The sequence below is a fragment of the Arachis hypogaea genome, chromosome 12 (genome assembly GCF_003086295.3).
Source record: "Arachis hypogaea cultivar Tifrunner chromosome 12, arahy.Tifrunner.gnm2.J5K5, whole genome shotgun sequence".
In the NCBI taxonomy this organism is placed as follows: domain Eukaryota; kingdom Viridiplantae; phylum Streptophyta; class Magnoliopsida; order Fabales; family Fabaceae; genus Arachis; species Arachis hypogaea.
The window spans coordinates 94,461,731-94,486,066 of NC_092047.1; the positions used below are offsets into that span (position 1 = coordinate 94,461,731).

At 32.9% G+C, this 24,336-nt stretch overlaps 1 protein-coding gene across 1 annotated transcript; it reads left to right on the forward strand.

Moving 5' to 3' along the window:
* Positions 1–125: 125 nt before the first annotated feature.
* On the forward strand, positions 126–24,027 carry LOC112727745 (probable 2-isopropylmalate synthase). Its single transcript, XM_025777636.3, has 11 exons — positions 126–522; positions 1,432–1,700; positions 2,663–2,876; positions 7,898–7,978; positions 8,247–8,339; positions 8,434–8,524; positions 17,617–17,716; positions 19,416–19,449; positions 22,966–23,040; positions 23,667–23,750; positions 23,884–24,027. The coding sequence occupies exons 1-11, from the start codon at positions 247–249 to the stop codon at positions 24,025–24,027; spliced, it is 1,461 nt and encodes a 486-aa protein (XP_025633421.1). The 5' UTR covers positions 126–246.
* The last annotated feature ends 309 nt before the right edge of the window (positions 24,028–24,336 follow it).

Here is a 24,336-nt window from a genome sequence, read left to right on the forward strand (position 1 = left end):
ATATATTTAAACTTCACTTTGGTAAATACCAATCAAAACAAACACTTATTAAAACATCATTGAACATTAAAAACAAAATTATAACACGTAACTCAGCCAAATATCTTCATAAATTATATTAGCACGCGAAGCACGTATTCGTAAGAGCAGCTATCAGCTCTTGCTGCCCACATATATATATACATGATATGTTTGTGTGTATTTGATTTCATTCATTCTTGAAGAAAAATAGTAAAATACACAATCATGGCATGCATATCTTTTTCTTCTGAAACGGGAAACAATAGTGGTAATCAAATGCGCCCACACTACAAACCCAATCACATTCCTGATCCTAATTATGTCCGCATCCTCGACACCACCCTCCGTGACGGCGAACAGTCCCCCGGCGCCGCTATGACTCCCCATCAGAAGCTCAACATCGCCCGCCAGCTTGCGAAGCTTGGCGTGGACGTTATTGAAGCAGGGTTTCCCTGTTCGTCCAAGGATGACTTTGCTGCCGTAAAGATGATAGCACAAGAGGTAGGAAATAATTATAAGAAACATCTCCAAGGAACCATTAGTAATTTAGTATTCATTTTTTTCAATTTTTTAATTAATAAATAATAATAATGATAATTTATTATTTAAATTTTAATAAACACAAAACTCTACATTTTAATTCAGTTTTTTCAAACAATTTAAAAAGAATTTAATTTTAACAAAATAAATAAAAAATATTTAATATTTATTATTAGTTTTTTAATGGTTGAATTAATACGGTTAGGTACCGAGACTACTTACGATTTGTCTCTACGAAGATGAGTTGTCATATCAAGTGTCGGATAGGACACTCATCGACGTTCATCTGACACTTCACTTATCAGACATGCGTGTTAATAAAAACTAAAAAATGTTTGGACACACCTAAATACTATCACGGATCTGTGTCCAACCTTATTCTTAACATAAAAATTTAGTTAATTTCATAGATACGCGCTGTATATTATAATGACTGATACGATAACCAATACAGTAAATATTCTATTTTTTTTTATGAAATCATTCATATAATTTCAATTAATAATTTAAATATTTAGAAGAAACAGTTAATTATGACATTATTAATTTATTATACTAAATTTTCAAGTTTTAAAAGATTTAGAAAAATTAAAAAATACTTGTACAATGTTTAAGAAATTTTAGATATATTTTTTATTTTTTCCATATCTTATGAATTACTTTTAATATAAAAGATAGAAAATGTTAAAAAAAATTATATATGAAAGTGCGTGGTATATATGTGCAGGCTTCAGATCCAAATTAAAGGGAACAATATGATTACTTGTTGTCCACCATTATTATTATTTTTTTCGAATTCGTACCTAAAAATGAACAGAAAATTAAAAGAAAATATTCAATATTCATTAGTAATTGTTCAAAAACATGTAGGTAGGAAGCAACGTTGATGATGATGGGTACGTGCCTGTCATCGCCGGTGTTGCGAGATGCAATGAGAAGGACATAGAAATAGTTTGGGAAGCCGTAAAGGGCGCAAAGAGGCCAAGGATCAGCACGTTCATCGCCACTAGCGAGATCCACATGAAGCACAAGCTTAAGAAGACGAAGGAAGAGGTTCTTGATATTGCATGCAGAATGGTCATGTTTGCACGGTCTTTGGGCTGTGATGATGTCCAATTTGTTCCTGAAGATGCTGCCAGGTTTAATTATTATTTTTTATTTTAATTAATTATTTTATTGCTTTTTAAATTATTTATGGTTCTTGTTTCCTGCTTCCGTTCTTGATGCTAAGGTTTCTTTCACCAACTAACAGTGCACCATGTTTTTGTAGCCATATATCCGTTGGATATCATATCAGGATTTATTATCTTGGAAACAAAATGAAGAAAAGTCCAAATAAAAGAAAAAAAACACGTAAATCTAAATAAAAGAAAATGTTGGAAATTCCAGTTCTATACACGTATCTTTTGGGGAAAGAAGGAAAAAAAAAAAGCTATGATCGATGCAGGCACACAAACAATTAGAAAAAGGACATGCTACGAGACATGAGACATACAAATTTTTTATTTTTATAAGATTTATATATATATATATATATATATATATATATATATATATATAATATAAAATATTTTTAAATAAATTATAAATATATTTTAATATTTTATTAATATTAAAATATAAATTAATTTTATATTATTTTTTTAATTATATAAAAATTTAAAATATTTTTATTTTAATAAATAATAATATAGGCACTAACAATGTTCATTTAAACCGTATACATCTAAATTCTTGTGTTTAGATGCATCTTCTCTTGATAAGTGTTGCTAGGTAGCCAACATTTGCAGTAATTAAGAATTGTTATCTAAATGCATAATTAATTAATAATGGTTGCAACTTTTTTCCATTTTTCAAATATTAGGTTGTGTCCACTGTGCTTTAACCATGCCCCCTTCTGGAAATTGTAGGTGCAAGTATTTGTTATTTGCTGTAGAAGATTTCTTCACTCTTCTCTCAACATTATTACTACCACCTAACTTTGAAGAAGATTAATAAAAATTAATAAAAGGCGGTGGACATAACAAATTGGGTATTATTGAAGTGAATTTTCTTTTAGATATTTTAATATGAATTATTAATTCAATTGTTATGTAATCAGATCAGAGAAGGAGTTCCTTTATGAAATTCTTGGAGAAGTTATAAAAGCTGGAGCAACAACTATTGACATACCTGACACCGTTGGTATAGCAATGCCATGGGAATTTGGAAAATTAATTGCAGATATAAAAACTAATACTCATGGAATTGAAAATGTTGTTATTGTAACACATTGTCACAATGATCTTGGACTAGCTGTTGCTAACACAATAATGGTAATAACCATGCATATATAACAAATATTAATCTAGTTAGTTTTAAATAAGTTTTTGACTTTTCAAAATTTTTGTATATATTGATATTACAAAATAAATAAATAAAAAGTCTATTTTAGGTAATTTTGGAAATGTTGTCGTATTTTAATGTAAAAAATATGGTTTTCAAAATTCAACATACTTCTTTCTTTTTTTTTTTTAAATTAGGAGTGATACTTAAACTCGAGATCAAGTAAGGATGCAAAACTATGCCATTTGAACTATAACTCGTTGACAAATTTAACATACTTACATCCTTTCCAAATATATAAACAAATGATTTAAGTCCAAATTAATTAGTATTTGTAAAACTCTTCTTATACTTTTTTGTGTGTGTCTAAACATGGAAAGAAACAAAATAAACACTATCCTATATCCGAGCAAATGATTTGCTGGAGATCAACACAAGGCTCAGACCAAATAACATGATTAGAGTTACTCTTGGCACCATATCTAGTCATCCAATTCGCAACTCTATTTGCTTCTCAGGACACCCACTCAACGTGAACAAGCCAAGGACGAGATAAAAGCTCATGAATCTTGTGAACCAAATTTGTTACTTCAGATGAATACCCACATGTAAGCTCATGCATGATGGGCAGAATGTCAAGGCAATCCATTTCACATATAATATCCCTCAAACCGCAATCCCAAGCTAAAATCATCCCCCTCTAAGCAGCAAATAATTCACATCTGATGATAGACCAGGGGGGAATGCTTCCAGAGCAACCCGAGATCCAATATCCCTTAGAATCTCTAATAATACACCCAAATTCCGCTAAATTTGAATCCAGATACAAGCTTGCATCACAATTGACTTTAAAAATGTTGCCTACCGGTGGTTCCCAACACAGGCAATTTCAGAGAGACCTAAAGGCATTGTTTCGATTCTTGTAAACTTGTAAGTATTTGGCGGTAATTCTGGCCAAGGCAACAACCTTGTGGTCTGTCTAAGGGTTGTCAGTATTGAGTATGTCATTGCACTTATGTCTCCATACCCACCAAAGTCCTACACCAAAAGACCCCTCATTATTAGCCAAGGCCTTCTGAAACCACTCTTCAAGACCAGGATACTAGGATCCAACATATGCCAAATTGCCTTTGATCGTTCACAGTCTCTAAGGCAATGCTCCATAGTCTCTTGCGCCTTGTTACATCTCTTATACATATCTGAAGAAGCTAAATGCCGCTTGAATCGAAAGGTCTCAGTTGGTAGAGCATCATGTAAGCCAAGCCACATAGTAAATTTGAACTTCTCCGAAATGTTTGTATTCCACAACCAGTTCCAGTTACTATTGGCATTCCAATTTAATGTTTTCTCTAATAACCATCTATAACCCTCCCTTGCACTATACTTTTTTGTTGCTGCAGGCCACCACTCCCACTGTGGCTCCAACTCAGTCGAACTAGGATATCTCATACTACAAATAAACTGCTTAATCTCATGTGGAATAGGCGTGGTAAGACTATCTACCTCCCAAGACACCCCTTTCCACAAGTCAGCCACTATGATATCTGATTTAAAAATATATACATAAGGAACAAGATTGCAAAGCTTAACAAAATGAGTCCACTCATCATACCAAACTAATTTGTGGACATCTCCAATATTCCAATGAATCCCTTCCTTGAGATGCTCATAGGCACTAACAATGTTTTTCCAGGTAGCCGATGAAGAATTTCTACTGTTTTCGTTCATACCAGATTGATTCCTGAGATATTTATGCTTCAGAACCTGCACCCACAACTTCTCACTATTATTTAGACAATCCCATACCAACTTTTTAAGAAGTACCACGTTAGCACAGGAAGTATCCCTAATACCCAATCCTCCTGCCCTTTTAGGAGTTATGGCGACCTCCCACCTAACCAGAGGCAGCCCTTTGCCGGTCGCTTGGCCTTTCCACAAGAACTGTCTCATCAAAGAATCAATTTTATTACATGCATACTTCCAAAGAAGAGAAATTTGCATTTTATAAACCAGGATAGAGGCCATAACCGATTTAACAAGACAAAGCCTCCCTGCTTTATTCAGCAAGCATCCTTTCCAACTGGAGAGCTTCTTCGAAATTTTTTCAATAACCTCCTGAGCCATCTTCCTGGAAGCTCTGGCATGACCAATGTTGATTCCCAGGTATTTACCCAAACCATTGCAAAACCGGATATTAGAGACCCCTGAGAGAACCTCTTTTCTCCTCTCCGACACCCCCTTGGAACACTGGGCCTTTGACTTATGAAGATTTATCTTCAAACCTGACGCTCTAGAAAACAAGTCCAGGCAATGCATAACCTCTATTACTTGAGCTTTCGATGCCTTACAGAAAAGCAAAAGATCATCTGCAAACATCAAATGAGAGAGTCATGGTCCGTTCCTAGAAACCGCTACCGGGTTCCACAAACCTTGGGAAACTCTATGAGAGATAAAGCAGGCAAGCATTTTCAAACAGAGTACAAATAGATAAGGAGACATGGGATCTCCTTACCTCAACCCTCTCTTTGGATTAAAATTTTGGAGCCTATTCTCATTCCACAAAACTACCAACAAAGAGAAAGTCACACAATTCAATATAAGATTAATGGTAGCCTTTGGAAATCCAAATCGGACCAAAATAGCTTCCAAAAAAAACTCCAGTCTATCCTGTCATAAGCTTTTTCTAGAATCAATCTTGAACGCCATGGTACCTTTTTGAGACTTGGTGTTCCTCATGAAGTGCATAATCTCTTGAGCAATGATAATATTCTCTGTGGTTCCTCTTCCTGGAATGAACCCTCCTTGCAAAGGACCAATGATCTTCGACAGAAAAGGTCTGAACCTGTTAACTAGAACTTTTGTGATAATTTTATAAATTACATTACATAAGCTAATAGGCCGAAACTCCCGTAAGGAAGAGGGAACTTCCACTTTAGGAATTAGAACAACGAGAGTATCGAAAATAGCCGCATTCATTGGCTCACCTTCAAAGGCTCGCTTGACCAGTCCACGCACATCATTGCTAAGAGAGTCTCATAACTCTTTATAGAAAATTGCTTGAAATCCATCTGGCCCTAGGGCTTTAAACGAACTCATGGACATCACAGCTCTTTAAACCTCTTCAGACGTCACTGGTTCCACTAGCTTTTGACAAGTCTCAATACTAAGAGACGGGCAAGGAAAAGGCCCTATAACGTCTAGGTCAATATCCTCCCTTGTAGAAAAGAGTTTTTGAAAGAGAGAATTTGCCGTCATTTCTAGGGTCGAAGTCTCCGTGGCCCAAGACCCATCCTCCAAAAACAACCCATGAATTTTGTTCCTCTTTCTGCTGATAACCGTCTGCAGATGAAAATTTTTTGTATTTCTGTCTCCACATCTCACCCATTGTTCTTTAGATTTTTGATACCACAACAGCTCTTCTTGAAGAAGGACAACATTCAGTTCCTGATGCAAAACTAGCTCTTTGATCCTAAGCTGTTGATCCTCCCAACTCTCCAGAGTAATCTAAACGTCATTCAAAAACCTCTCCAACTCCCTTTTTTTAACAAAAATATTGCCAAAATCCTTTTTATTGAAGTGAGTTGCATCTTTTTGAACCTCTAACAAACATTTGACCACATCCGGAGCTCCTTTATTCCAACCTGTATGAACAACATTCCTAAAAAGAGGATGAGTCATCCATGCAGCCTGGAATCTGAACGGACGATGGCCTTTGGTAGCCCTCTCTGTCATTTTGCACCTAGTGAACAACGGGCAATGATCAGAGTGAAGGCGCGCTAGCACCTCAGTATAAGCCTCCGGAAACATTAGTCGCCAGTCCTGGTTGATGACTGTTCTATCAAGCTTCTTAGCCACCTGCACCCCACCTTTCACCTTCCTGTACCAAGTGAATCTTCTCCCAATAGCCCCCATATCAAACAACGCACAATCCTCCAATGTTTTCGCAAATTGTTCTGCTTTGGCAAGTCTAAACTGCCTCCCTCTAACTTCACTCTGCAACAGAACATCATTAAAGTCCCCTAACACAATCCAAGGTCCTTCCAAGGTCCGTGGATTATATTAGCAACCCTTATCAAGTCACCCCACAGTTTTTTACGTCGATGTATATGCGGATTAGCATACACCGCACTGCATTAACTAGAAGTATTGCCCATAGTGATTTCAAAACTGATACATTGATCAACTACATCCAATACTCTCACAGAAATATTTGAATTAGAACATAGAACCCAGATACCCCCACTATGGCCATTAGCCTCAACAATACCAACACCCTGGTAACCTAGATTATTCCAAAAAGATTTCATCCTCTAGAAAAGGAATATGAGTTTCAAACAGAATGAAAAAAGTAGGATGAAATTTATTCACTAACTCCTTACTATGAACTCGGGCCAATTTATTAGAGGCCCCTCTAATATTCCAAAATAGAAAGCTTAAATTTAAATAATCCATAAAACAATTGTATTGTAAAAAGGACCAACCTTAGTCGAAGTCCCTAACAAGATGATGACGATCCACCATCATATCCCCCTGAGACTAGCTTGTCCTTATCCAGTTGTTGCCCGGTTTGTCTGTGTCCCTCCACTGACAACCCTTCTAATTCGCTGATTTGTTGCTTGCTGGTGTCGCCAAGTCAGTCCGGAGTCGACGGCAAATTTTGCAAAGAAAAAGGGCGCAACCTCTTATGTCCGTTTTTGATAGTGGCAGTGAAAATCGGCACCGCAATGGAGACAGCTTTGCTCTTCACCCCTTGCTATTTGGAAGAAGCCATGCATGCTTGAGATCCGCCAATCCACCCGGTCTTCACTCTCTAAAACCACTCACTCGCATAGCCACTACATGACTATAATAAAAGATGTTGACGATAAATGCTAAACAAGATAAAAAAAAAAAGAGGACTAAATACTTTTTTAAAATAAATTATTTTAAAGATTAAAAGTTTATTTAATCCATTTAATTACTTAGATAATAAAAATACAATTTTAATTTATATAGAATTAACCTATTTCAGGGTGCACGTGCTGGTGCAAGACAATTGGAAGTAACAATGAATGGAATTGGAGAAAGGGCTGGTAATGCTGCACTAGAAGAGGTGTGTATTACAATTGTGTGAAAAAAATTTACAATGCATCCATTAATTAGTAAACATGATATATTATTCAAAGTAAAATCTAACATATATATATATATATATATATATATATATATATATATATTGAGAAATTTTTTAGATGTACATAGTTATTTCTTAATCAAATACCAGAGAGAATATCATAGCAATGTTAAATTTGTAACATTATCTTATCTCATAGCTAATATGCATTCAGTAACTAATTTATTTATCAATTTATTTTTGTAAGGTTGTGATGGCCTTAAAATGCAGCGGACTTGATGTCTTTGATGGTTTATATACAACAATCAACACAGAGCATATATTAAATACAAGCAAGATGGTTTTAAATCTCAAACTAATGTTTAAATTTTGCTAATTTTCTGACTCTTTTATATTTAAATTGAGTTTTTTTACGATACAATCTTTGTTTGTAGGTTGAAGAGTACACCAATATGCATTTACAACCACACAAGGCTCTTGTAGGTGCTAATGCGTTTATTCATGAAAGTGGTATTCATCAGGTTAGTATGATGATGTTAAATATATGGCCAAATTACACTCTAATCTCTTAGGTATAGTGAAGTTTAGTTCAAATCTTTTTTATTTTTTTTAGAACATATATTGGTCTTTCATAAAAAATATTATTATATTCAATATATTTATATTTTATAAAAATTTAATATTAAATATTTCTGAAAAAGATGAATTTATTTTAAAACAAATTTAGGTAGAAAGATCAATGTACTTTACATGAATATAAATAGATGACGACAAATTTTGCTAGACCTATATATAAAAAGGACTACTATAATTAATTAACCCTAAAAGAATTATTGAAATTTATAACTCAGACTATGAATTTAGCATTGTCTATGCTTAGAATACTTCGATTTATTTCACTAGCTAGACATAAAAAAATTTATTTTAATATTTCAAGATCAAAATTTGATGACAAAAGAAAAGTTATAATGTTGTTTCAAAAACTCCATTTTTTTTCTTTTTATACTCCATTAACAAAGTATTTTTATATTTATTTTTCTGACATGAAATATATAATACAATCATCAAGCTTTTTATTTCTAATTTGGATTTTATCCCATATATTGTGTCACGACCCAAAATGAGCTATGACTGGCGCTCAGGAAAATAATCCTATAGCAAGCCTAACATAGTCAAATATAAGTTCAATAAGCAAGTACAAATATTTTACAAGTTCTAAAATAAATAGTTATATATTTTTAACAAAAAATTAAAATAACTAAGAATGGTTGGTCCTGCCTGTGACATATGGAGCATATACTTCTAGGAATTCGACAAAGAATAGGTACTCATTGCAGACCGTTACTCTTGAATAGAAAGTCTCACACAGTCAAATATTTGTTCCTGAAAAATATTTTTAGAAAAATGGGGTGAGTTTTGCAACTCAGTGACCAGATAATACATCTATAATCAACATGAGACTATACAAACATTATCATTAAAGTAATTTTAATTAGAAAATAATAGTTGATAATAATAAGTGAATCAATAAGGGAGTTCTCATACAGAAATCAAATCAAAAGTCCACACTTGGGCGGCTCCACCTCTATGGGTAGCCCTTTCCTCTTGTGTGTCCTAACAGAATAACAGATCTAACGTGTGGCCTACACGTTAGGCTAGCAACACCCCTGCTAGCTGGAGTCTGAGTTAGATGCATCTAAGTTAACGTCATAACCGCCGTTAACTACGGTTTTCTAATACGAGCCTCCCAAACCAATTCAAAATATATAATTTCAAATACAACAAATATTTGATCTTTCAAATATATAAGGTATCGAATCGAATCGAATCGAATCAAATCAAATCAAATCAGATAATACTTTTTCATCAGAAATCTTTTCTCAATCATACTTTTTCAACCATAAGAGATTTCAAATATATTTCACAATTTTTAGAGTGAGTATCAACAAATACTTCAATGCTTCAAAAACAAATATTCAAATAAAATCAAACATTTTAGAATAATGCAAAACTTCATCAAACATATATATAGTCTCATGTATAGTTCCAAAAGTATAAACTTCATAAAAATGAGTTATTTAATTCTAATAAATCAATTATTTTAATCAATTCAAAACCGTTCAAAGCAAATATAGCTATAATTCAAAGATCATAATATATATATATATCAAAATAATTGTAGATGCACAATCAAACAATCATAAATGTAAAGCCTACTCACAACGTAGTCCCTAGGGACCGAAGATACCAAACCCAGAGTGCCAAATTCAAGGTAAGGAGGATTGAAGTGGAATCGAATGAATGAGCGTAGAATTTGAACCGGAGTAGCGACAAGATAGAGCTGGCTATAGTTCTCGATTGTTAAAACTATAATCCAAACGCGCCGACGGAACCTTTCCTCTCAACCCGAAATTGCGGCAGCCACAACCTCAGCTCCAAATCACTTTCTCAGCAACTACAACGACTCGGACTTAAGGGAAACAAGTAGCGGCAGCACCGGTGGTGGTTCCGGCAACAACAGCGCCATACCCATTGACCAGAAACCCCGACAGCGGCGGCGGCAGAAGAACGGCGACCTCAATGTGACTTTCCAGCGGCCAGAGGTGCAGTGGCTCTTGCGGCAGCAGCGAGCCACTCCAGCAACCCCTTGTGCAAGCTCTCTTCCTCCGGCAGCGACCCAGACGGCGACGACTCTCCACGGACGGCGGCGGGCCTTCGGCGGCGGTGCAGCTCCAGTGACGACGGTGCATGGCGGGACAGCGTTCCTCTCTTCCTCGAGCTCTCCCTCTCATTGGCGCTCAAGGACGACGGCGAGGGTGGCTTCAATGGCGGCGGTTGCAGCTCGCGATGACAGAGACACTCCTCCGCGACGGCGCAGTTGGCAACGATGGGCATGAACGGCAGCAGCGACCTCCCTCTCTTCTCCGCGTCAGTGTAAGTGCGTGTGTGTGGGGATGAGCGACGGCGTGAGGGTGAGCGAGGGGAGTGCGTCCGTGAGTGTGTGTTTCTACAAAGAGGGTGTGGGAGGAGCGGGGGTGGGAGCTCGACGGCTAGTGAGGGACTGAGGGTTGAGAGAGTGTTTTTGTGTGATTAGGGTTAGGGAAAAAGTAAAGGAAGAGTGGCCCACAAATTTTTTTTTTTTGAGCTATTACATTCTTCCCTCCTTTAGAAATTCGGTCCCCGAATTTCAACTTACTATTATATTTCTTCTTCGGCAGTACAAGTCACATCTATTTCGTACAACTAGACCCTGATGCAAGAAATGATGCATTTAGGAATAAGGAAAGAAAACAACATTGAGACAACCTTATCCGAAAGAAGTATAACCACATCATGACACCATAAGTTTAATAATTTGCACAAATAGATAGCAAGAACAAGGCTAAAAATCAAGCTATCTGAGCAAAGTTGCAGGAAAGAACTTAAGCACATTAACTATACAATATTATATCCAGATACAAATTGAACCCAATGCATAACGAAAAACATTTTGCAGATATTATGCAACGATCAAATGCTGTACATTTTCTTAATATTCACATATACAATGTAGCAAAAGGAATCGATATGAAGCACCATCAATCACAAAGAACATATTGCATAATTAGAATGATATGAAAAATTTCAAAAGCACACTACAAACACTAATTGGAGTCCAAATAACATAGCCAAAAGTGTAAAACATATAGAGTAACACAAATTCCAACAATACACCCAAAATATAAAGCAATAATTAAAAAGCACAGTCATATGAGATTCCAAGAGTTCGAGTTCAATTATGTGGTGGATAAGGATGAGAAAAAAGAGAGGCAAGGTGAAGAATTAAGCATAATGTACATGGCCAGAATTCCAGATTTAGAGACAAACATAACCACCACATCAAACCAAGCATGCAAGATATAGCCAACAAAACATTTTCAAATCATATTATGCATATTAACCTTAAATGTCAAGTGATAAGAGGTAGGAAGGTTAAACAGAAGGAAGGAATTTAATCGATCTACAAGGCTCTTTAAGGGCATTGTGAAAGCATCATATTAGTATGAATAGTTCCGCTTACTCAAACATAGCATTGGCCCTAGCCATCCTTTAGGTTAGCAATCGACAATCCCAAATAATAAACTAACAAATGTGCTACATATACACCAATTGATAAACAAACAAAATGCCATTAGTTGGGAAACAATACCACCAATCTAGCAAAGTTTTGAATTTCATTACTCAACCACCATTACAATGCAGCGCACTCAAGGAGTAATAGAACCACGGATTTAGTGAAGCTCAAGAATATCGACAGGCGACAACATATTTCAATTAATTGCAATCCTGAGCAACTTGAAACCAGCAAAGTGATGTCTCAAGAAAGTCATACAACATAGGATCAGTTAAGCAGCAGACTAATGAATCAATGTGACTGCCTCAAAAATTCGATCATGTTAAGAACTTTGCAAGCCTATATATCTTTGGAAGAAAAATGGTTGATACAACAATTTAAAATAAATTGTACTTAGATCATGATGTGCAAATTTAAAGAATAATAGTACAACTGATAATCAAACCCTTAACGTATGAAGAAATGTCAACCTAAGATGTGGGCTATGAACTAAGGCAAAATACTAGTAGTAAAACAGTCGATTTTCAGAATTTCTAACAGACAATATTCAAAATACACTGTGATTGTTACCAAGGAAAAATTTGGCCAAAAAGGAACAACTTAACACAAAACCCTCAGTGCAGAGACTCTTTAATCAATTAAAATCCTTATTAGGCAAACAAGGTAGGATCCGCGACATAGTTAGATAATCAACAAAACCATGGGGTAATAGAAACTATTGATTCTGCAAATGAAACAAAATCAGAAAAAGAAAGAAAAACCTTTTTTTTTGAGACCATCAGTAAGAAGGAGTAACTTAATACAAAGCCAGCTACTAAATATCACCAAAATTCAAAACTACATAACAAAAACAACAATCCTATTAGCCAAGATAATCCAGCCAAAAGTACAAAACTAATTTCTCTCACTGCCTTTCACTATTAAAACAAATGAATCAAAGCTCAACAGGATGTAAAAGGACAAGCTGATAAATTTATTACACTCGAGCACATAGTCTGCAATCACACAATTACCAGAAGCATATAAAGCATCTGCACCCAATAAGCGATGATAGATCTGAATCAAACATCCATTTGCAACTCAATTCATTTCACAACCATCACTTGAGAAAATTATATAGTAACAAAAATAGTTTATTGACAAAAACATTTATGATGCTTGGCATTACTTAAAAACCAAAGAAATCGTCGGTGTGTCACTACAAAGTAACACAACACACAACTTTCGAAATATGTACAAAAATATAATTGTAACTTTGTAAGGGCAAAGGCCATAGAGGTAAATAAAAAGATGTACCACCACAACTAAAACCATGTGCTAGGAGCATTTTAAGGGGAAAAATGAAGAAACAAGCCAAATCCACAAACAATTTGGGCAGAGCAAAATAAAAATTCATGAGTATAAATAATAGACATAAACAGGTTTTGCATGTACAACAACCATTTAAACTAGAGAAAAGGGAAGAAAAAAAAACATAATTAGACACGGCACGTGAACAAATAAGCTAAACCCATAAATAAAGCAAAGCAAAATGAACATTCATCATAAAATTGTAAAAAATGTGCCACTCTAAAAATAGAAACACGATAATCCTATATATAAGAAACCGTCACATAACACAGATTATATGATAAGCACAATACTTGATAGTTTTGACATGTTAAAAATTAATTAGGTTTTTTTTAAAAAAAAAAAAACAATGTAGAAAAAAAGAAAAATAAACAAGGCAAGGTCATTAAACATTTTTTTTATTGAGAATGTGAATGCAATACTAAACATTTTTACATAAATCTTACAGTGCTGACTAGAGTAACTAACTTTTATGTTAAGCATCATATAATGGACCACCAATGAGATAATATTGAGTAAACTTTAGAACAATATGCTGAAAGAGTTGGAACAACTTTTCTAGTCAATAAAATAATTAATTTTGAAGGAAAAAAATTCAGATGCTCAAGTGTGTCACAAAAGTATTGTACAGATCACAAGTTTATCATGACAAACTTCAATTCGAAATTATCAAGTCCTCATCGTATCAAAGAAATCAAAACATTTATTAATCCGTCATATATAACTACAAATCAGGCATATAATCTCCAACAACAACACAAGCAATTAAGAGGGTTTATTACCGCCTTTCAATAGAAATTTTTTTTTTACAAGATAACAACCAAGATTCACCTAGTTACAGTCACATCAGTCACCAATTCAGCAACAAATAATAATATTAACTCCTATACAGCAGCAAAAACCAATAACCTGATGGGTCTCTCAAATAATTAACCAAAATCATTTACTTGTTAATTACTGTAATAATCACTAATCAAATGACATGAATCAGCAAATAAGTATCTAATCAGTGGCTACCACTCATAAGCAAGCTACAATTTATCACATTTAAAATAATCATCAAATGCTTCATAATCACCATGATCAGTCCACAAGCTCAGCAAACAAGCCTATATAATTAGAAATCACATATAATCTAAGAGACGTATTCACTTAATAATATATAAACAAGAAGATTCTACCTGAGTGAAGCTCAAATGTGTTTTTCATACAACCAGTTATACTAAGTATAGAACTTTAGCACTCAATTTGGTTAACATCCAAATGTTAATATCAACTATGGAAATTTCAATGATCTTGGACAAAGACAACTTTCTCAAAGAAACTCATGCTGTGGATTTAGTCTCTTTAAAATCAATTATCTATCATCCGTATTATAGTTAGCAAACTTATTTAACATTTGTTTAACTAGAAACTAAATAAACACACATTTCAAACGGATCATAACAATTAAAGATCGAACAGAACCTAAAACAATATAATGATTTAATGTCTTAAAGTAGATGAAAGCGAGGCTAAATATCAATTCATATTATGTACCATTACTCAAAACATTCTATTTCGATGAAAAAATTTCACAAACTTTAAATTTATTAGAGAATAAGTCGAGATTGAGTACAAAGGGAAGGAAACGAGTCGCAAGAAGCGGCAGGAAAGGAAAAGAGTAGCAAGAAGCGGCTGGAAAGGAAAAGAGTGGCAAGAAACGGCAGAGGTCATATGTTACAACCAGATGACAACAACGACATAAAGGACAAGAATGACAATCCTATAGGCCTCTGATAGTGCCACAATTCGTACAAATAGGCGCACTTCTATTTATACAATTGTGATCCTACCATAGGACACTTGCTCCATATTACACAGATTAAACCTAAGCTCTGATACCACTCTGTCACGACCCAAAATGAGCCATGACTGGCGCTCAGGAAAATAATCCTATAGCAAGCCTAACATAGTCAAATATAAGTTCAATAAGCAAGTACAAATATTTTACAAGTTCTAAAATAAATAGTTATATATTTTTAACAAAAAATTAAAATAACTAAGAATGGTTGGTCCTGCCTGTGACATATGGAGCATATACTTCTAGGAATTCGACAAAGAATAGGTACTCATTGCAGACCGTTACTCTTGAATAGAAAGTCTCACACAGTCAAATATTTGTTCCTGAAAAATATTTTTAGAAAAATGGGGTGAGTTTTGCAACTCAGTGACCAGACAATACATCTATAATCAACATGAGACTATACAAACATTATCATTAAAGTAATTTTAATTAGAAAATAATAGTTGATAATAATAAGTGAATCAATAAGGGAGCTCTCATACAGAAATCAAATCAAAAGTCCACACTTGGGCGGCTCCACCTCTATGGGTAGCCCTTTCCTCTTGTGTGTCCTAACAGAATAACAGATCTAACGTGTGGCCTACACGTTAGGCTAGCAACACCCCTGCTAGCTGGAGTCTGAGTTAGATGCATCTAAGTTAACGTCATAACCGCCGTTAACTACGGTTTTCTAATACGAGCCTCCCAAACCAATTCAAAACATATAATTTCAAATACAACAAATATTTGATCTTTCAAATATATAAGGTATCGAATCGAATCAAATCGAATCAAATCAAATCAAATCAGATAATACTTTTTCATCAGAAATCTTTTCTCAATCATACTTTTTCAACCATAAGAGATTTCAAATATATTTCACAATTTTTAGAGTGAGTATCAACAAATACTTCAATGCTTCAAAAACAAATATTCAAATAAAATCAAACATTTTAGAATAATGCAAAACTTCATCAAAAATATATATAGTCTCATGTATAGTTCCAAAAGTATAAACTTCATAAAAATGAGTTATTTAATTCTAATAAATCAATTATTTTAATCAATTCAAAACTGTTCAAAGCAAATATAGCTATAATTCAAAGATCATAATATATATATATCAAAATAATTGTAGATGCACAATCAAACAATCATAAATGTAAAGCCTACTCACAACGTAGTCCCTAGGGACCGAAGATACCAAACCCAGAGTGCCAAATTCAAGGTAAGGAGGATTGAAGTGGAATGGAACGAATGAGCATAGAATTTGAACCGGAGTAGCGACAAGATAGAGCTGGCTATAGTTCTCGATTGTTAAAACTATAATCCAAACGCGCCGACGGAACCTTTCCTCTCAACCCGAAATTGCGGCAGCCACAACCTCAGCTCCAAATCACTTTCTCAGCAACTACAACGACTCGGACTTAAGGAAAACAAGTAGCGGCAGCACCGGTGGTGGTTCCGGCAACAACAGCACCATACCCATTGACTAGAAACCCCGACAGCGGCGGCGGCAGAAGAAGGGTGACCTCAATGTGACTTTCCAGCGGCCAGAGGTGCAGTGGCTCTTGCGGCAGCAGCGAGCCACTCCAGCAACCCCTTGTGCAAGCTCTCTTCCTCCGGCAGCGACCTAGACGGCGACGACTCTCCACGGACGGCGGCGGGCCTTCGGCGGCGGTGCAGCTCCAGTGACGACGGTGCATGGCGGGACAGCGTTCCTCTCTTCCTCGAGCTCTCCCTCTCACTGGCGCTCAAGGACGACGGCGAGGGTGGCTTCAATGGCGGCGGTTGCAGCTCGCGACGACAGAGACACTCCTCCGCGACGGCGCAGTTGGCAACGATGGGCATGAACGGCAGCAGCGACCTCCCTCTCTTCTCCGCATCAGTGTAAGTGCGTGTGTGTGGGGATGAGCGACGGCGTAAGGGTGAGCGAGGGGAGTGCGTCTGTGAGTGTGTGTTTCTACGAAGAGGGTGTGGGAGGAGCGGGGGTGGGAGCTCGACGGCTAGTGAGGGACTGAGGGTTGAGAGAGTGTTTTTGTGTGATTAGGGTTAGGAAAAAAGTAAAGGAAGAGTGGCCCACAATTTTTTTTTTTTGAGCTATTACATATTGTTTATTTTTGAAACCAATAATAACACGTATATACACCACAAACATAAAAAAATTAAAATAATATGTTTAAATAACATTTTTGCTTTATTCAATCACGTAATATTCTTTTCCTATTCTTTTTTCCTAGCGTGTTTTTAAAGTGCACACAATAAAGTAGACTTTTTTTTTCCTTTTAATGCCATTTTGTTTTTCTGTCTTTATTTTTTGTTTATAAGGATGGATGTTAAAACATAAAGCTACATATGAAATAATACTTTCGGAGTCTATTGGGCTGGAAAGATCCAATGAAATTGGCATTGTATTGGGAAAATTTAGGTATGTTATGTGAAAAAAAAAAAAGAACACTTTGCTATGTTATAGATCATAGATGCATATAAGTCATGCATAAAAAAAATGCATATAAGTGATATTATATATATTAATTCTTTTTAAACAGGATGGTTCGTTTATGCTTATGGGTGTGATTTGATAGTTATCTTTTGTGATCTTTATCATTTACAAAATATACCAATGTCAGTATCAATTGAATGTTGTCAAGGTTAGATAAGGCATTTGCTTTATATGTCAATTAGTATGCCGTGGTTGTATGATTAGATGATTGTTAATTGTTGGATTATGTTGTGGTGATATATTAATAAAATAGGCTGGTGCGTGATTAAAAGTTAATTAGTTGAGAGAATCAATTATGATAGCTGGCATGTTGATACTAGTTAATTAGAAGGAATAATGGTTAAATTAACCGAACTATTTAGTTAGCTTTAACTGTAGTCAATAGTTTGCATAATTTTAATTGAGATTAATCATAATAACAAATCTATTTTTTGATTTATCACAAGTTAACTTTGCAATTTTTTTTCTACCTAAAACTAGATTCTACATCATTGTAGAATTTCAAATCAATAGTCATAAGCAATGTTATAAAAATCAGATTGGATCGACCAATTCGATAAAAAAATTAGTAAACTGAATCTTTATTCAGTCTGGTCAAGTAATATGACCGTTTAAAAATAAAAACCGGTGAAAATTGGTCAAAATCGATAGAAACCGATAAAAACTTAGTCCAACTAAACCGCTTTAGAAAAAATTGTTGAAGATCTGACTTGAATTTGAATCTTTCTTGTTCTTGCGTGTTCTCCTTGTCACTAAGTTATGTTATTTTTTTTTATTATTTTATATGCTAATTATTAATTATATAGTAAAAACATACAATAATTTTGTTAATATTATTTTAATTTTATATTCACTTATATTTAAATAATTATATTTTTTATTTTTTATAATTATTAATATAAATATTATTAAACATATATAAATAAAAATATCAAATATTTTTATTAATTACAATATCATTATTCTTTTTATGATTATATGATCTTTTTTAAATATTATTTTTTTAATAAAAACAATATAATAAATATAAACTAATTAGTTAGTTATTGAAATAAAAAATAGTTATTTTAGTATGAAAATAAAATTAAAAAATCTTTATTATGAAAAAATACTAGAATTTTATATACTTATTTAATGATAACTGAATTATAACTTGTTGATTATAATTTGTTAAAACTTGATTGTTTTTAAAATATTAATGAAGATATCTATTTTAAATTTTAATATTAGACTTTTGACTATTTTTTATTTTTTATTTACGTAGAACCGATTCTATCGGTTCAACCAATAACTTATCGGTTGAATCAATAAACTAATAAATCATAAAACAATTCACTGTGAAAACATTCAAGTTGTGTTTGGAAAAAAGATTGAAACTGAGAGATAGAGATTGAGAGACAGAGACTAAATTAAGTCTTTGTATTATGTTTAGTGTAAAATATAATGGATTAATGAGTTAAGTTTCAATATCATGTTTGATTTAAGATAAATATGGAGACTGAAGGGTACAATTACACTCTCATCATTATAATTATTACAATCCATATGGATTTAATTTTGATAGTGGTGAATTTCATTGTTCATATTTTAATATTGCTATTTTCCCACTTAATGATGCACGTAGTGGACGACAAGGCTTAATGAAGCGTCTTGAAGAGGTATATTACTCTCTCTCTCTCTTTCTCTCTCTCCCTCCTCTCTTTATTTTTACTTAAATAAATGAATAAAAAACAAAAATTACTAATTAACTTACCCAACATGAACTCAAAACACATATGTTCTATTTCTTTATTTATATAAATTGTGATAGAATGGTGTGTGATAGCATTTGCTATAAATCGTGGTTTCCTATCAAAATTTACGTTTTAGAATTTTAAACCCATGTGCACATAAATTATGTCAAGATGTTGATAATGCATAGAAACTAATTGTGAATCGTAACAAATTGTAGCGATTTACATTAAAATAGGAAAGCACACTAGCTTATGACAATTTCATGCATTTGGAATGTCCAGGACCTTAGCACAATTTAAGTCCACACAACTAGAATAGACTATGATGATACACCATCGTGAAGAACGAGGGAGGATGAGATATCATGATACTCTGAGGAGGAGACAACAGCAGTATAAGAACAGAAAAGGCAAAGAACTGTAGAGTAAGGAGGATTTGGGTTGAAAAGTGAGGATAAGTTTGGTAGATCTTGAGGTGGATATATATTACTTGAATGTTGTGCATATTGTTAGATAGATGATGAACATGTTAGTTCCTATTTTTCTCTATGATAACACTATTAATTGATGAAATTAATTTAATTTTATTAGTGAAGTAATATAATGAATATTCGTGTATTGAAATTTTGTTAGAAAATTATGAGATTAAAAATTTGTTAGGAGTTTAATTTGATATTTTTGTTGTTATATATGCATGATACCATATTTCTTAATGATTTTTTTAGGGTGTTAAGGATATTTGCATTGCCTTTAAGTAACAAAACAAAAATATCATATATCATTGATAGCTAATTTATTATTTTTTAGAGTAAAGTATCATTTTTGTCCCCAACGTTTGGGGTAAGTCTCAAAGTTATCCCTAACGTTTCAATCGTCCTATTTAAGTCCTTAACGTTTCAAAATTGACTCAATGTTGTCCTACCGTTAGGGATCCGTTAACAGAATTGACCGCAGGACAAAATTAAGACGATTTTGAAATGTTAGGGACTTAAATAGGACATAAATGTTAGGGACAAAAATGATACATAAAAATAAATTTTTAATTTTATCTTTCAATAATATTAGTTTTTTACTGTACATAGTATTCAATTATTTTTTAATTACATCTAAATAAATTACACTTAATCACATTACTTTCATTTTAAATAATTTTATTTTTTTATAATTTTAAAAAATTTTGATACATTAGAGACAAAAGGTATAATTTATATTTTAGTGTATATATATTATTTTTTTTTTGCAAGTTTATATACTAGTTATTCTACAAATATTTTATGATAACTAAAAATCTTTAAAAGTAAAATTATAAAAAAATTAATTTATTTAAAATGAAAGTAATATGATTAAGTGTAATTTACTTAGATGTGAATAAAAAATAATTGAATACTACGTATAATAAAAAATTGATGTTATTGAAGGATAAAATTAAAATTTATTTTTATGTATCATTTTTGTCCCCAAAGTTTTCGTCCTATTTAAGTCCCTAACGTTTCAAAATCGTCTCAATTTTGTCCCGCCGTCAATTCTGTTAACGGATCCCTAATGGCAGGACAACATTGAGTCAGTTTTGAAACATTAAGGACTTAAATAGGACGATTGAAACGTTAGGGACAACTTTAGGACTTACTTGAAACGTTAGGGACAAAAACGATACTTTACTCTATTTTTTATTATTGACGGCTAACTTATTTTAAATATATGTGTGTTTAATTGAATTTTCTTCAAGATATAAAATGTGTTGTTACTTTAATGCAATTCCAAAATATTTTACTATTTAAAAAAAGTAGAATCTAAAGCTACTGATGAAAATCAATTTTTGATTTATTTATGAAAGTAGATTTTTGTCTTTATTTAGTTAAATGGAAAATACTAGAAATTAATATTTCATTTTATTTTATCTTATTTGTCCTAATATGTTAATTTCTTTGATTTTTTTTTACCAAATAATTAAGAGTATAAAACTATTTCGAGACAACAAAAGATGATCATACAAGACCTTATACTGTCTTATGTTTAAAATTGATACGTCGCTTATTCGTGCATTTGTTGAAGGTGAAAACTCGAAGCTTATACCTTCCACATACTATTCGAAGAGTGCATATTTACCTTACAGGATATTGCATACTAATTCAACCTTCTAATAAATGACTTTGTGGTAAGCAAAAGTTTAAGTGGCTTTGAGTAGTTGATGGTAAGAAAAAATCATCTCGGACTTAGATTTTTCAAGAATTATTTGGCAAACTTTTCTGGCTTAGTTTTATTGATGAGTATACTATCTTATATAAGTGGTTTCAGAACAAGTTTATGGTTATACCGTCAAATACAAGAGAGGAAATTGTTGTTAGATGGGGAATAATGCAGTGGATTAATTTGTGATTTGCTATTATTTTGGTTACTTGGAGAATTAGAAGTCAGAAACTCTTTGAAGATAAACAAACACAAAATAATGAAACTTAGGAGGAAATCATTTACCATTGGAAGGAATGGGAGAGGTGCAAACAACCAAGTTTGGGGGGTAAAAATTGTAAAAGAAAAGCTGAAAAATGTAAGAATGGGTCAAGGAGAAAAGAAAAAAAAATCATTAGTGGTTATGTGCGGAATTCATCCATGACAAGAAAGTTATGATCAAAGACTAATATAGTCATTTTTAGATTTATTTGCTATATGGCATGAACATTAGGAAAAAAGATTTGACAAGGTGTTGTATTTGAATTAGTGATTTTTCTTTTACCTTCAATGGAATATCTTTAGTGGTGGAATGGTATACCTGGAAAGTTCCTTTCTTCTGATCACTTTTTGAATAACCCTCAGCAAGCCAAAGTAACTGCAGATGCTCCTATTCAAGATTAGGTTACTACACTAGTCAGAGATCAAGGTTTAGATGTCGTGCTAGATAAACGTCGTTAGACAGCTTATACCCACATTGTTCGCTGCGCTATGCAGCGTAGTTATAGGTGGGTGAAGGATGAGTTAAGGTTTGGTAAAGATGATGATGTGGATGGGGGAAGCGATGGACGACATGATATCATTTTTTATGTATCACAAGCTAATTTATGTGTTAAAGGTTTGTCCCATTTGTTCAAAAATATAACAAGCTGGTGTGCTTTTCGCTTCATCCAAATCAATGCAACCTGTCACAATTTATGTGTTTCGACACACCATCAACATATCATGGCACAATTTATGTACATACAAGTGTCAAATTTTGAAATGTAAATTGCGACAGGATACTCTGATTTACATATGCTATTACACACTATCCTATAACGATTTATATAAATAAAGAAAATGACATATGCGTATTTAATGTTGTTTTGAGAAAAACTAGTGATTTTGGTTTTTAATTAATTAAATTAATTTAAAAAAATACACACACAAAGTTAATGACATTAATTTTGTCCTCTTTATATTTTATGGGTTAAATATCTCTTCTTATTTCAGCTTGGTTATCGCCTTAAAAACAATGAAGTTGATACTATCTTTTGGAAATTTAAAGCAGTGGCCGACAAGAAAAAGGTAAATAACAATAAGTACGTATTTAACATTTTAATAATTTTAAGTTTGATTATTACTATAATGTATAATTAGATTCAACTTGCACTTATGACAAAATTAACATTTTAAGCATGCTATTCATTTTATATTTACTTCAAACTCTAATAGAATAAAATAAATATGGTTTACCATATATAAACAAAACTAATGGTACAAGAGAGAGAATAAAGATTGAGAGTGTATTCATGTGTCAAATGTAATGTATTATTATTATTATTATTATCATATTTTTACTAGTTTTGTAAAGTTAAGAAAAATGTAGTCAAACTACATTAGAAAAGTAATATTGCTTTTGGTTAAATAATAGTTTAATTATTTGAAAAATATTGATACAAACTAATTTGCTTATTAAATTATGAAGGATATTATTGTACATATATAATAATATGATTTCAAGAGTGAAATATGTAATCATTGTAAGAGATCCATAAAGCTACTACACTCCATTTTAATTCACATTTGATCTTTTTGTAACATTAAGCACTAAGTTTAACCTAATATATAAAAAAACATTACATATGAGATTTTAGCGTATTAAATAAGTTTCATTTTTCTTATTACCTAATTATAATATTTGGTTTATTAAGAGAGTGACTGATGCTGACCTTAGAGAATTGATGTCAAATGAACTTACTCAAGTGGAATCTATTTGGAAACTTGGTGACATTCAGGTAACTTTGATATATATATATATATATATATATATATATATATATATATCTTTTTATTTGATTTAAGGGTTTAACTTCACAAGATAGAACAAATTAGTTTATATTAAAATGTGTCAATATATGTACTATGTAGGTGACTTGTGGAACTTTAAGTCTTTCAACAGCAACTATTAGACTTAATAATATTGTTGATGGAAGCACACATGTTGCTTGTTCCGTTGGTTCAGGGTCAATATATTCTGTTTTCAAAGCAGTGAATCTCATTGTGAAGGTTTGAAACAATGCTCAAATTAATATTTTATCATTATTATAGCAAAAATTGTAGAAATGGTTCATTTTTATTTGGTGTGTTTGAGATATGATGAGATTTTGGTAAAAAATAGATAGATGGAAAAAGCATGGCGTAACTATATTTTTTAAGTCCATTTTACTTATATATTAGCCTGAGAATATCGATTAAAATAACTTATATAATTTTATAGACCTATATTAGACTTATCATCATTGCCTAAGTTTAGGTTTATCAAATATTAAAAAGATAACAAATACCCAATAAATAATCTAAGAAACTTATGCGGTGATTCTT